Source organism: Camelina sativa, chromosome 6 (genome assembly GCF_000633955.1).
Source record: "Camelina sativa cultivar DH55 chromosome 6, Cs, whole genome shotgun sequence".
NCBI classification, from domain to species: Eukaryota; Viridiplantae; Streptophyta; class Magnoliopsida; order Brassicales; family Brassicaceae; genus Camelina; species Camelina sativa.
The window spans coordinates 10,492,216-10,508,623 of record NC_025690.1 but is presented as its reverse complement, the minus strand read 5'-3'; the positions used below and the strand labels follow the sequence as shown (position 1 = coordinate 10,508,623).

Sequence of the window (16,408 nt, the reverse complement as noted above, 5' to 3'; positions counted from 1 at the left end):
CAAATTGAGATGCATGAGTATTTGATAAATACTCAGTGAAGCAATCCTCCTATCTACTGGGCTATACACACAAACAATAAGATCTCTCATGCCACAAACAACAACAATAAAACAAACCAGGAACATGAACAAGTGACCCGACACAATCCGGTTACTGTCAGAATGGTGTCGACATACACTGGACATCTGGTGTCGACCAACACCACTTGGGTGTCGACCGACACCTGCTCGACACCCCCGAGCCGTCCTCGCGTTAGTGTCGACCGACATCACATTGGTGTCGACCGTCACCACTGTCGAGCAGTGATTTCCTTCGAACAGAACCTCCAAATCTCGCCTCCAAACTTCTCCTCTTCGTCCCACACAATCCCNGTATAAAGTAATGTTTCTTTCTATTAGTTTTTTAAAATGAAAGACTTCATCAACTATTAAAAAAGAAAATATAGTTAATATTTTAATTATCATTTTCATAACATATTTAATTATTTAAAGTAAATTACATTTCATAAACTATNGCCGTCCTCGCGTTAGTGTCGACCGACATCACATTGGTGTCGACCGTCACCACTGTCGAGCAGTGATTTCCTTCGAACAGAACCTCCAAATCTCGCNATACAAAACTTATTTTCCGATTTTAAAAAATTTGATGATTATTCAAGTACTCCCTTTGTTTCACAATAAGTGTCATTTTGACACATTTCACACAAATTAAGAAAATTTTAAAATATACATATATGCCCTTATTTAATAAATGTTTAATGGGTTAATTTAGTCATAGATTAAGGTAAAACTAGAAAATCTAATGAAAAAGATCATTAAAAATATAAAATAGTGCATTGGAAATGTAAAATGACACTCATTGAAATGACATGACCGTTTTTTTTAAAAATAATAAATAATAATAATATAAATAAATATGACTAGTGTTCTCATACCCACTAGCCACCTAACCACAATCACAAACAACAGGGGAATAACAATACCAATTAAATAACCAATAATAATTTATAATAGAATAACCAATATCCAATCCTAACCATTTCAATGTCAAACAACAAGAAACACCAAACTGGCAATCCTAGCAATGTTTCTAATGACTCAACTCTAGCAACCTAGGAATGCCAGACAACATCCAATCGAGTCCCTAGAACATCTTCCTCTTCATTACCTTGATTCCACGATCACACTTTTCCTTTACCTGCACCACAAACACAAATTGAGATGCATGAGTATTTGATAAATACTCAGTGAAGCAATCCTCCTATCTACTGGGCTATACACACAAACAATAAGATCTCTCATGCCACAAACAACAACAATAAAACAAACCAGGAACATGAACAAGTGACCCGACACAATCCGGTTACTGTCAGAATGGTGTCGACATACACTGGACATCTGGTGTCGACCAACACCACTTGGGTGTCGACCGACACCTGCTCGACACCCCCGAGCCGTCCTCGCGTTAGTGTCGACCGACATCACATTGGTGTCGACCGTCACCACTGTCGAGCAGTGATTTCCTTCGAACAGAACCTCCAAATCTCGCCTCCAAACTTCTCCTCTTCGTCCCACACAATCCCAGGAACGAATCCAAGCCTCAGGAGCTACGAAAAACTCACAAACAACCAAATACAAACAACCAAACAACACACAATATCACAGAAACAGAGATATTAGCTTAGATAAGCCATGGTCATGCACTCACCTTAGCCAACAAAGAGATCTAAGCCCAAAGGACGAAGCTACCACCACAGAAACCTTCCCACCATGTTCCTAGCCTTGGATCTTCACTCTCACATCAAGATCTCTCCAAAAATGCCTTCCAATCTCACAAACTCTCACAAGAATTCTTAGAAACTGTTTTCTCCTCTTTCTCTCTAAAAAACAAGAGAACGGCGACAAACACAACTTGCCAAAACCCTCTTCTGCGACATCATCATGTGCGTTGAAACTTAAATCATAGACGAAAAGGAAACGATACAAAGTTATAAGGCATCATGAAAAACAACAGAAAGGCTGGGACCGAGGACTCCACGAAATGGATGTTAGAGAGCGTCGAGATAGATCCAAGTGGTGCGGGTTCGGTGAAACAACCGGAAAACATAACCAATAACAATAATCCCGAGAGTAGTACCGGTAGTGGTAATGGTGGTGGGATCTTGAGGAATATGTCTAAGAATCTCGGGGTGGGATCAATGATCAGATCTATGAGCGTGTCGAAATGGAGAAAGAGCGGGAACCTCGGATCCCCGAGCAGGAGAAAGAGTGGAAACTTGGGGCCTCCGCTACCTGTGGCCCAAGAAAAAAGACCAGGGCCACAAAGAGTTGAGAGGACTACATCTAGCGCGGCTAGGGGACTACAAAGTCTCCGGTTCCTTGATAGGACGGTCACTGGACGGGAACTAGATTCATGGAGATCGATCGAGAACCGGTTTAATCAATTCGCCGTTGACGGGCGGCTTCCCAAGGAAAAGTTCGGCGTTTGCATTGGTAAAACTATGATTAATCCTTTTTTTTATCTTACGTAAATGTAATCTTTAAAGTAATACTATGATTAATCTTTTCTTCTTACGTAGTTAAACGTAATCTTTAAAAATAAGGTTATATTTTTTTTATTTGTTGTCAATTTGAAAAGTTAGTTCTTCAAAATTAAAATAAAATGATGTTTATATAATAGAATTATGTAATGTGTATTAGGAATGGGAGATTCATTGGAGTTTGCGGCAAAAGTATACGAAGCATTGGGTAGGAGAAGACAAATAAACACAGAAAATGGGGTTGACAAGGAACAACTCAAGCATTTTTGGGAAGACATGATCAAGAAAGATCTCGACTGTCGCCTCCAGATCTTCTTCGACATGTAACCTCTTTTTTATTATGTTTGGTTTTAATTTGTAAAAGAAAAAATGTTAACAGTTGCGGTGTAGGTGTGACAAGGACGGAGACGGNTCAAGATCTCTCCAAAAATGCCTTCCAATCTCACAAACTCTCACAAGAATTCTTAGAAACTGTTTTCTCCTCTTTCTCTCTAAAAAACAAGAGAACGGCGACAAACACAACTTGCCAAAACCCTCTTCTGCNCGGGAATCTTAAGAAGAATGCAGCGTCTTATGCTTCTTTGATCATGGAAGAACTTGACCCGGACCAAAACGGTTACATTGAGGTTTCATCTTGATTTCATTTCCATAACTATCTTTATGCTGCATATTTTTGTTTTTTTGTTAAAACTTTTTGTGTTGCATGCCTTTGTCCACTCTGACATTTATTTAGTTCACATCGACCAGATGTGGCAACTCGAGGTGCTATTAACAGGAATGGTATCAAACGCTTACTCAAAAAAGATAGTGAGGAATTCGCAACAGCTAACGCGAGCCATGATCCCAAAACGTTACAGAACATCGACTAGTAAATACGTTTCAGTAACCGCAGAGCTAATGTACGAGAACTGGAAGAAGATATGGGTCGTCACATTGTGGTTCGCAGTTAACATCTTTCTCTTCGTGTGGAAATACAATGAGTTCACTACAAGCCCTCTTTACAACATCACAGGCCGCTGCGTTTGCGCCGCCAAAGGAACGGCCGAAATACTGAAACTAAACATGGCTTTGATCTTGGTCCCTGTTCTAAGAAGAACCCTAACGTTCCTCAGATCAACTTTCTTGAGTCACCTGATCCCATTCGACGATAACATCAACTTCCACAAGCTGGTAGCGTTGGCGATAGCGGTTATTTCCTTGCTCCACACGGCACTACATTTGCTTTGTAATTACCCGAGGCTAAGCACTTGCCCTCATGATTTGTATTCGAACTACGCGGGAAATCTCTTGGGGGTCAAGCAACCTACCTATTTTGGTCTAATGCTGACCTCGGTTTCGGTCACAGGAGTTCTAATGATCGTCATTATGGGTATCTCATTTACGCTTGCTATGCATTACTTCAGAAGGAACATAGTGAAACTGCGTAAACCATTTAACCGTCTAGCTGGATTTAATTCGTTTTGGTATGCTCACCATTTGCTGGTTATTGCTTATGCTCTTCTTATCATCCATGGTTACATTCTTATCATCGAGAAGCCTTGGTACCAAAAGACGGTAAGTTTATATACTACAATGAATATATGCTAAGAGGTATAGAGAGACGTAACGTAACATATTAACTAAACTTTATAGTCTTAATTTTTTTACAAATACTTATGTTGTATGGAAAAATACAGACATGGATGTACGTAGCCGTGCCAATGGTTTTGTACGCGGGCGAGAGGCTTTTCTCGCGAGTTCAAGAACACAACCATCGCGTCCACATTATCAAGGTAATTATTTAAGATTGGTATATATATATATATGCCTTCTTATAATGTTAATTATGAATTAATTCTGATGATTATGAAGTGTAATATGTAATAACAATTTCATTGTTTTTTCTTTCCTCGTAAATTGTTTTTGCCTAGGCAATTGTATATTCAGGCAATGTTCTTGCACTCTATATGACAAAACCTCAAGGGTTCAAGTACAAAAGTGGTATGTACATGTTTGTCAAGTGCCCTGATATCTCCAAATTCGAATGGTAATAGACAATAGTTATATAACTTACCAAAATAAATATTATATTTTTATCATTGAAAATATTTAATTGTCATTTTGTTTATGTGATTTAGGCATCCATTCTCCGTCACTTCTGCACCCGGAGATGAATACTTGAGCGTTCACATAAGAGCATTAGGAGATTGGACCTCTGAACTTAGGAACAGATTTGCAGAAGTAATTTTCTTAATTTGTTTGTTTTTTTTTTAATATGCTTCTATCACTTTCAATACATGTCATAACCAAAATCAAAGTCCAAATTTGATATTTATAGTTACTTCTTGTTTCTTGTAGACATGCGAGCCTCATCAATCATCAAAACCTAGTCCAAATAATCTTATTCGAATGGAAACAAGAGCGAGAGGTGCAAATCCTCTCATTAAAGAATCACAAGTCTTGTAAGTGAATTTTAACTCCTTGATAAATCGAGGATATTCTTACGTAAGATATATGATCGAAATCTGATATCCTTCGATCCATATCTATCCACAACCAGATTTCCAAGAATTTTTATCAAGGGACCTTATGGGGCTCCGGCACAAAACTATCAGAAGTACGATATTCTTTTGTTAATCGGGCTAGGGATCGGGGCAACCCCATTTATAAGTATCCTAAAAGACATGTTGAACAATCTCAAACCTGGAATTCCCAAACCTGTAAGTAATCTTCAACCAAAGTGAGTCTTGAAGAGACGATAAGACTATATGAAGCAAAGTATAAAGGGGTGTAAATTTTGGAAAATGCAGGGGCAAAAGCATGAAGGAAGTGTAGGAGGTGAAAGCGTAGGAGGTGCAAGCATAGGAGGTGCAAGCATAGGAGGTGCAAGCGTAGGAGGAGGTAGTGTAGGAGGAGGTAGTGTAAGTGGAGGTAAGAAGTTTCCACAAAGAGCATATTTTTATTGGGTGACAAGAGAGCAAGCTTCTTTCGAATGGTTCAAGGGAGTTATGGATGATATTGCAGTGTATGACAAAACCGTAAGTTCTAATATCCAGTTTCAAAAAGTATGAATTGAGTTTTAAATTATACATGTTGTATATTTTCATATTAGTTTTGTGATAGTCTATTAATATACAAAAATATATACTGTATAATGTTAGTCTTCAATTGATTTTACAATACCTTGGGAAAGCTTAATGATGTCACGCAATTTAAATATTTTTTATCTATATCTTTATTTTATATTTTTGTGTGTGTAATGTATTTGGCAGAACGTGATAGAGATGCATAACTACTTAACAAGTATGTACGAAGCAGGAGATGCAAGATCTGCTCTAATCGCTATGGTCCAGAAACTTCAACATGCCAAAAACGGTGTTGATATCGTCTCCGAGAGCCGAGTATGTTTAAACTTTTTTTTTCTTTATTATATCCACTTTGATATTTCATTTACCTTAGTTCTATTTCTCATCGCTATTTAAAATAATAGAAATTTCCTATATTCCTACCTGATTCAGATACGAACCCATTTTGCAAGACCTAATTGGAGGAAGGTTTTTTCTGAATTGTCAAGCAAGCATGAAACTTCTCGCATAGGTAATTTGGTTCTTTTAGTTATTTTAAAACATTCTTTAACATTGCTAGCAAAATGTTTTTGAGTGTCTTTTATTTAATATTCAAGTTTAATTCTCATTCCATGTATGAAATTAGAGAGTCTTCATGTGTTTACCTTTGGCCTGTTTTATTAAACTAGTTGCATAATAAACACTTTTTCTTGCATTATTTAAGAAATTTCATAAGGAAATATGTTCAAAGAAACTATAATCATGTAATTTCTGGCCTTATTATTTTGGGTTTTTAACCTAGCTAGAAGTACTATAAAGATATATAAATTTTAGTTTAGTCGGTAAAGAAAAATTATAAGGGAATAGGTTTATATTTCTTTTTTGGGACTCCTTTTTATTTTTCAATTTGAGTTTTTATTTTATAACGTTTTCTTATTTGAGATGATCTTGGTTTATATGGTTGATTTTCAGGTGTGTTCTATTGTGGAAGTCCCACGCTTGTTCGACCGCTAAATTCACTTTGTCAAGAGTTCAGTCTAGAGTCGCCCACCCGATTTACTTTTCACAAAGAGAATTTCTAACTTTCTTTTTTTGTTTCTTTTCATAAAATTGTTTGTAATATATTGGTTATTATTGAAACAAGAAATTTTGAGTTGAGTGATCTCACTTAGACTTTAGGACAATTTGTAGTTAGGTATGTATTTTATAGTTAGTTGATTAGTCATGTTACGAAAGATAAATATCAAGATAGAATTTTATTTCGGTGACATTTTTAAAATGAGAATAGTTGATGTAATACCCTCAACATATTTATTTTAAAACTATTTTTGTTTTTGAAAACTGAAACGTATATTAGTTTAAATGGTAATTAAATTTGTTATAAATATTCTTTTTTGAGGTACCTTTTTTAAAAATATTTTTTTTTTGAATATTTTCATTTTTGTTCTCTTTTACGTAATTACATTATGTTAAATTAAGTTGTAGAAATTTTTTTTTATAGATTTGGGTTCTCTATTTTATATTTAGGGTATAATTTTAAAGGGTTAGGGTTTAGTATTTGAGGTTTAGGGTTTAAAATTTATTTATTTTATATATTCAAAAGGGGTATTTTTGAAAATAGATATCATGAAAGGGTATTTTTGAAAAGTGACATATAAAAAGAGATATTTTTAAAAATGAGTAAACTTCTATTTAAACTATATTTATGAGTAAACTTCTATTTAAACTATATTTATGCTCACAACGCACTGGATTTCAAATTTTAAACTATCAAATAGGTACCACATAGTAACAAAAGTTAGATCTTATTAGTATATATTTTATGAGGTTGGCCTATTCTTATCTTATAGTAAATGCAAATTTTCTGAATTTGATCATCAATTTATGGATGTATAGATGTACATATCCATGCCGCTTTCAATGAGTTTGACGAGCACGATTTACCAATCGAACCAACTGTGACACCCTGTTTCATGGATAAGCAAAAAGATTTAAAATAATTAATTTGTTCGTTTATGTTAATAAAGTGTATTTATTTTTTAGGTCAATGGTTCTGAAAAAACTCCAGAGTTAAACGTGCTTGATCTGGAGTAGACTGAGGATGGATGACCTTCTGGAAAGTGATTGTCGAAACTATGCGAGCGAGGACAAAACAAATGAAAAGATCATGTGGTGATTTGTAGGGACGACAAACAAGTTTTTAAAGCCTTTCAAACGTAGCAAACCGAACACTAGATATGGGTGGGCTCACAGGCCTACTGAGAGAACGTGAGGCCTATTAAGAAAGGTGGAGCCATGGACCAGGAGTGGACATGGGGCTCATTGAGAGGTGTTTGTCGAGGCGTTACAAATGGTATCAGAGCCGAACCTAAACGAGTGTGGATTCGGGTGGACTCACACCATCAGGGATGACAGTCTTGGTGCGCAACAAGGACAATGCGATCTGTTAGTGGGGTGAATTGCGACATCCCGGTTTCAGGGACATGCAAAGAAGTTTAAAAGAATTGATTTGGCCATCTAAGTCACCAAAGTGCATTTATCTTTTCGGTCAATGGTCCTGAGAGAATTCCATAGTTAACTGATTGTTGGAACTGTGCGAGTGAGGACAAAACACAAGGAAATATCATGTGGTGATTTGTAGGGTCCTGAGAGAACTTTTCTGTCAAGGGTCTTGGGAGAACTCCATAGTTAAGAGTGCTTGAGTTAGAGTAGTCTCAAGATGGGTGACCTTCCAAGAAGTGATTGTTGGAACTGTGCGAGTGAGAAGAAAACACAAGAAAACATCATGTGGTGATATGTAGGGACGGTAAACAAGGTTTTAAAGCCTTCCAAATATAACAAATCGACCGTCGGATATGGATAAGCTCATGAGCCTAGTGAAAAAATGTGAAACCCATTAAAAAAGGTGGACCCATGAACTGAGAGTAGACATGGAGTCAATTGAGGACAGTCGGGGCATTACACCAAGTATATGGTACGTTAAGGAATTTTTTGACCAAGTCATAAATATCTTGTTTTTCATACCACCACGTATATGGCTCAACGTTCCAGGTTTTATTTTCAAGCAAGATTGCAAGTTTACAACTGAGAATTATATAGTCATGAGCAACATCTTCAACATCCTTTTATTTTGAAGCAAGATTGCCATGAGCATCAATGTCAAACCAATGATATTGAGTCAACATGGCTGTTTTGGATCACAAAATAGAACCAGCCATGGAGTCAAAATGAAAAGTATAGAACTTGACTAGAAACTTAATTAAGATGATCAATAGTTACTAACTTACTATATATGTACAAACAAAGCCATGATCATTATATTTTGTTAAATAAGATAAGATTGGAGAATATACTTAAGAAGTTTATCTTACTAGATTAGACAATCAATAAATCCAAAAACATTTCTATTTTTCTATAAAAAAATTAGGAACGTTCGTCTTTAAGATATAGTAATGAAATCTTAAGGTTGACCAAAGTCAAACACCAAAAGCTAAGAAGTTGTGTATTTTCCCATTTTTCATCTTTGTTTCACTCTCCACAGCAAGATGGGCATGGAAAAGTCCCTAGCACACAGAAACAAAAACTGAACATTATAAGAAGAAAAGTTTGTCATTAATTTCTGAACTAGGTGCTTCCCCACACGTTGCGTGGGTTGTGGTGTAGTTGGCACTTGTATTTATATACTGTATGTTTATACAATTTCGTTTAGATGTCTACAATTGTGGCGTTTATTTTTATGAATTATGAGGATGTTGTTTCTTGCTTTTGAGAATCTAATCTTATCATTGACTGATATTGTTCCCAATACATTTATTGTATTTTAAATTCTCTAATTAACTGCTTATGTAAACCCTTCATACGTTGATGTTGCAATAATAAGTTATTTTTTAAAAATAATTATCTTTCGTGTAAGTGATTATGTTTGTATGCCCATGTTTTGGTCTAATATCAATAAGATCGTTTCTGTTTTTCTTTAGTTGGCTTTGAAACCAATTTGAATTAGAGTTAAGCAAATAATAGGTCGAATTATGGTGTTAATGAGTAATATAAATTATTATGTATATATATTGTATATATGTGACTATAAGTTTAGCTAACTAAAAAATTCTGTAATATTTAAATATAATTTTGAACATATATATATATATTATTTGTGGGAGCAATGTATGGAATTATTGGATAGAAGTTATTTTTTTAGTTAAATGACCTTTTATGCCTTTAAAGTGAGTTGAATATTAATAATTTTTTATATGTGTCTTGACTTTTTTAAAAAGGAATACCAAGTGTTTCCTTCCAAATTTAAAGTAATACAATATTTTAGTTTTCTTATATGATTTTATGAACTTCAGTGTAAAGGTTTTTCAAAGTAATAAGTACACTCACACTGATTGAATTATAAAATTTGGAGAAATGTTTATTTCGATTAATCATCTGCTCTTTTAAATATATTAAATAACTATGTTGTTGTTCCTACAAATAGGACAACATATGGAGTTAATCAATGGAAATGGAACTTGTGATTGCAAGACATTATATATATTATGTTACACATTGATCGTTTAAAAATGAATAGGAACATTTAATTCTCAAATAAAGTTGATTTTTTTGTTAAAACCAACATATGTGAATTTAAATTTAACTATGCAAATTTGAAAAATAAATATGAATAGATTAGAAATGCAAGAAATATAAAAGAAATATTTTATTTTTATAGAAATATATAAAATTTGAAAACAATGTTAAATATATATAATACTTTCTAAATTAAAATATAGAATCAAACTCTTACAAGTTACAACACATATGAGATATAACAACATTTGATATTGGTGGGAGAGGAGGAGATAATGATTACTATAAGATGGTAATCCAAATTAGATAATGGAGATGAATCTTTAAAAAATAGAACAATGTAATATATATATATATATATAATACTTTCTAAATTAAAATATAGAATCAAACTCTTACAACACATATGAGATATAACAACATTTGATATTGGTGGGAGAGGAGGAGAGAATGATTACTTATAAGATAATAATCCAAATTAGATAAAGGAGATAAATCTTTTAAAATAAGAACAATGTAAAATATATATCATGTAGTCTCTAAAATTAAAATTTAGCATTAATAATTTACAATGATATTTCATTTGTTTTTTACAACCCATACAAAAAAATAAGAAATCAAAAATAAAAAAAAATGAAAACGAAAAATGATTTGAGGTATTGTAGAAGAGAATGAGAGAATGTGAAAATGAGATAGTAAAAGAATGCCAATATGAGAGAATGAGAGATTGAGAGAATGCTTATTTATATGATAAGAAATAATGGAAGTTACATTTTGAATTATGGAGTTACAATAGTAATTTATTGTGTTTGAATAAAATTGAGTGGTAGAATATGATTACTGCATAATTTATTTTATTTCCAGTTATAATTTTATTTTAATGTGCGAGTTAAATGTATTGTGTTTATTGGGTCTTAAATATTGTTTAAAGCAATTAGAAAGTAAATAAAAAATAAAAAAATTAGAAAACATTAAATGAAAATCAACCAATAAGGAGAGACCAAAACCTTACTTTTATATGTATGATATACTGCTTTAAACTTTGAAATGAGAAATATATTATAAACAATGATTTTACATGAGAAATATATTAATTTAGCCAACCAAAATATGAATATAAGTTTAGCCAACCAAAATAAATAAAAAATATTAAAATTTAACCAAAAATAATTTCTCTTGAAAGATAATAAGTTAGTAGGAGGAATGAATTAATGTACAATTATTGGATAGGAGTTACATTTGAGTTAAATGGAGTTACATGTCTTTAATTATAAATAAATATTTTAATTTTTTATAACCTAAAATAAAAGAAATACCAAGTGGCTGAATCAAAATTCACATGATTTGGTTGTTTGTTGATATAAACTCAACACTTACACATAATATTTCAAAATAAAAAATATTACTTTTTAAGTGACAAACTAAATTAGTTTTCTTATAAAGTTATATGAATTCTTCAATCTCAATAATTTTTAAAATCCAAAGGATAACTTATATTTTTTTGGTTTTCACTCATCAATTTAATTTATAGTGCTAGATTTCATACTAATGGTTTCATCTTTAGAGAATTTAGTGAAATGATATTTTTAAAATTATATTTTATTTTTATATTTAAGTTCCAGTTGAATATGTTTTGTTTTTTGGATCATTTTTTATTTTGATTAAAGACACAAATAACCAATTTTTTAATTATGTTCTTTTTGTTTTCAAAAACCTCAAATCATAAAAAAAAAATATATATATATATATATTATATTGATCTCTGCAGATTTAACAATTGGATCACAAAACAAAATAGTCTTTATAAATGGATAAATGGATAATTATATTGATCTTTAAATATTATATTGATCTTTATAAATTATTAAAAATGATACATGAATATGTGAGATAACCAGAGACATAATAGATAATTAGATATGGATCATTTCAATTTCATGATATTATTGCGTGGTGAATATTGTAAGAAAGTATGAAAATAATGACTTATAAGATGTTAATATAAAATAGAAAATGGAGATAAACCTTTTAGAAGATTAAAAAATTAAAAGATATATATATATATATATAAGATATACATATCATACAAGCTCTAAAACTAAGCTTTTACAATGATATTTGATTTGATTTTTTATGACCCATACAACAACAATAACAAAAAAAAATACAAAAAGGAACAAAACAAAACAAAAAGAGATTTGAGAGTAGTGGAAGAAGATGAGAGAATGAAAGAGAGATAGACTAAGAGAATAATAATGAGTATTTATAGGAAGAGAAATGATGAAAAATTACATTTAGAAAAATGAGAGTTACAATTCTAATTTATTGTTTTGTTTTAATACAATTGATTAATACAACTTAGTGGAGAAATAAAGTTAATGCATAATTTATANAAGGGGAATTCATATAATTTCAGTTTTATATTATGTGAGTTAAATGTGAAAATTAATTATTTTTAAATTTGTGTTTTAATATAAATATTTTTTTGTTAAAAATGCATTGCCAAGTGGACCAATAAGAAGAGATTGAAACCTTACTTTTATATATATGATTAAAAAATATCTAATAAAACAATCCGACCAGTTTTTTTTTTTTTAAAATAATAATTAATAAAGAACAGTAATAAATAATCTATATTATGAAAGATGGTCAACTCTCTCCATATGAGTGACACGTCAGCAGTGGAGAGAGTGCCATTTGTCCTCCTTAAAAGCAAACAAACCTAAACTAAAAGGAATATGAAACATCTTTCATATTTTCTATTCTTTTTTTATATCACAAACAGTTGCAATATTTAACTAAGAATTTAGAGAGATTTAGAATATGTCTCAAGAAAATAGATGCATCACCAAAAGGCAAAACCATGAACATATTTCTTATAGGGTATCATGAGTGAATCAAAGAGCCACTTCTTACTCTTGGCGTAAACCATGAACATATGAACATATGGTTAACGCGTTACAATTTTTTCAATAGTTTGAGGAGTTGCAGTAGCGATGATGATATTGGTTAATATTGTAGAGAAATTCATGAAAGTTTGTCCCTAAAAAATTAAATTTTTATATATGAAGAAGAATGGGGTTATGTTCACTATCAAATGGAAGATAGTTTAATAAAATTGTAGAATGTTAGTTTAGAAAAATACAGAGACAAAGAGGAAGATAGTTGAATAAATTTATGAGTGTTGGTATTTATATTCTAATATTTAGAAGTTGTCAAAAAGAAAATTATATAAACTTCTTATAAAAAAAACAAATTCCAGAGTTATATTCAAAAAATTGAGGAGCTAACATGAATGTAAAATTTAGTTAACCAAAAAACCTATTTGTTACAATATATGCATCATTATCAATCTTTTATTTGATATATTGTTTTGACGTTTTAGACAAGAATTGTAGACTGATTAAATCTCTCAAAACAAAATTGTTCATGCATTTATCTAATAAGAAAACTTATGTGAAGTATTAAAAAAATGAACATCAAATTATATTTTTCAAAATTTCTACAATTTAAGAAAACAAAAATAATCTTTACATATATATTAAAAAAACGATAGCAAAATTATTTAAAACGATAAGTCATAAGCCCGCGCATAGCGCGGGTATTCATCTAGTAGTAATACTAATAATCTAAACTAGTGATCACATAACCACTAACCACCTAACCACAATCAAACCAAACCGCGGAATTTAAACAAAAAATACCAATATCCAATACATATCCAATAAATAAATAACCAATATTAGATCATAGCATCATCTAATAACCAAACATCATGAGAAAATGAACCAACAACCTAGCAATGTTCTACTGTTCCAACTCTAGCAACCTAGCAAAACCAGAGAACAACCAATCGAGTCACTAGAACATCCTCCTCTTGATTGCCTTGATTCCACGATCACACTTTGCCTTTACCTACACCACAAACACAAATTGAGATGCATGAGTATTTTATAAACACTCAATAAGGCAATCCTCCCATCTATTGGGCTATACACACAAGCAACTGAGATACCAATGCGAAACACATTCAAAAAACAACACATACAAACCAGGGAACAAGTATCGTCTTCACTGGAAGGGAGGTGTCGACCGACACCAGCCGAGTGTCGACCTACACCAGCCGAGTGTTGACCGACACCAGCCGAGTGTCGACCTACACCAGCCGAGTGTCGACCGACACCAGCCGAGTGTCGACCTACACCAGCTGAGTGTCGACCGACACTGGCATTCGACCGACACTACCCCATAGTGTTGATCGATGTTGAACCTTGTTGTCGACCGACACCCTCCTGGTGTCGATCGACACTGACTCTACAACCGCGATCCGCTCGAAACCGAGAGTCGAATCTCGCTTTCTATCACTTCCAATCCGTCCAATACTCAAACAAAAGCCATATGAATCTGTAGAGACCCTATAGCAACCATTACAAGCAACAGAACACCACAAAAAACAACAAACAAGCAAGACAAAGGAAATTTCAGGCTTAGATCAGCCATGGTCATGCACTCACCTCTTTGCAGGAAGATTCTGACCAACAACAACAAATCCAACCCTCCTAACAAGTTTTAACACCCTCCAAGCGTCTCCCAAGAACAACCAAGAATCTCACAAATCCCTTTCAAAAATGTTTTTCTCCTCCTTCTCTCTGTTTCTCTGTCAAAACGGCTAAAGGGACGAAATAAGTTGATTTACCCCTTTTAAACTCGAGCTTAGGGCTTTCCCTAAATCAATCACGCAAGCTGGACGATTAAAATCGAACCAATCCAACCGTCCGCAGACGGTGTCGATCGATACCCTAACAAAAATTCCAAAAAAATGGTTTGCGGGTGTTGAACCTAATAATTACAACAGGCCCGGCTCAATTATTTTTTGGACCCTAAACTAAAAAAAATTTAGACCCTAATATCAAAAGAAAAAGTCCAAAAATTAAATAACCCCTAGCATTTGCACCTCAACACATACATAGAGACGGGATTGAATGACAAAGGTATATGCAATGCAACTAACTCATCATGCACTTAAAATTTTAGTTTTCTTCTTCAAGTCCTTCAAGTCCCTCCAATATTATTTAAAAATTTCAGTACAAATAACAGACCAATTATAAAACAAAGTATTTCATACATCAAGTGCTTTATCAAAAGAATTTAGCCCTTGCATCCACATGGTTTTTGCCGGTGCTACATAGCAACCGAGTAATTGACAAAAATTATATTGAAAATAGGTCAAGGAAAGCCAACAAACTTACCACATGTGCGATTGAGGTATTTGTACTCGGGTTAAATAAGACGGGTGGTGTATGAATACCTTTTATTTTTAAAATTTTTTAATTCCTCTAGTTTTTAAATAAAATTTAGTTTCACAATATAAAAATATTATCAAACATTTGACATATGTTGCGATTATATAAATTACTAATTTTGAAAACTAAGTTTTAGATAATAAGATACAACTATTATGACATTGAGAATCCTACAATGTAAAGTGCAAAAGTTGTTCTTAAACCAATTCAAATATCTAGATATTATGAACCAATGTAAGTTGCAACATGATTAAATTATCAGAACTACAAAAAAAAAATTTCTCATATTTGTATTTTCAATCGCATTATAAATATTGATGCATAAACACTAAATATTTGTGTACTTCTTCTTAAAATGATTTCATATTAAAAATATGTAGTCAAAGTAATTTGACGATATAAGTAAGATATCACAAGTGTGATTAACATAAATGATGTATTGATATTCATGACTTACTTATGTGGATGAATGTAAAAAACGTCATATTTTTCAAAAAACAAAGCAATGAAGGATGTATTAAACATGTTTGACAGATTAACAGTTTTTGTAAAATATGATATATTTTTAATACATCAAAATATATATAATAGATATTAATAGATAATTTTTTGTTTGTTTTTAAAAATTAGTAAATTTATGAGACCTATAGTAAGGAAGAAAAAATTGTTACATAAAATTTTACTTTAAACATTTAAGATTTTCTTAGTAAATCATTGAATTTAAATGTATATCATATATGTAGTAATTAATTTTTTTTGTCAACAACATGCATTATATAATTCTGCGTTGCACCAATAACGCAACAAATACATCAACAAAAACCTTTGGCTACTTTTTTAATTTTAGTAACATTTTTTCACAAGAAGTTTGGCTAGGGATTTCTTGTATATAGTAGTTCATTTATATCAAAGATATTTTAATGAATAAAAATTGTTTTGAATGAATTCT

At 32.2% G+C, this 16,408-nt stretch overlaps 1 protein-coding gene across 2 annotated transcripts; it reads left to right on the top strand.

Annotated features, from left to right (window-relative positions):
• LOC104790816 (putative respiratory burst oxidase homolog protein J) lies at positions 2,001 to 6,666 on the top strand. 2 transcript variants are annotated; one of them, XM_010516601.1, is made up of 15 exons: positions 2,001 to 2,493; positions 2,701 to 2,863; positions 2,931 to 3,002; positions 3,085 to 3,166; positions 3,288 to 4,094; positions 4,217 to 4,312; positions 4,451 to 4,566; positions 4,658 to 4,760; positions 4,878 to 4,981; positions 5,080 to 5,239; positions 5,330 to 5,372; positions 5,418 to 5,557; positions 5,792 to 5,920; positions 6,038 to 6,116; positions 6,557 to 6,666. In XM_010516601.1, exons 1-15 carry the CDS (start codon positions 2,001 to 2,003, stop codon positions 6,664 to 6,666), a joined length of 2,697 nt encoding a protein of 898 aa, XP_010514903.1. The 2 variants fall into 2 exon arrangements, with proteins under 2 accessions (XP_010514903.1, XP_010514902.1); XM_010516600.1 differs by having other exon boundaries at positions 2,931 to 3,005; positions 3,088 to 3,166; positions 5,330 to 5,557.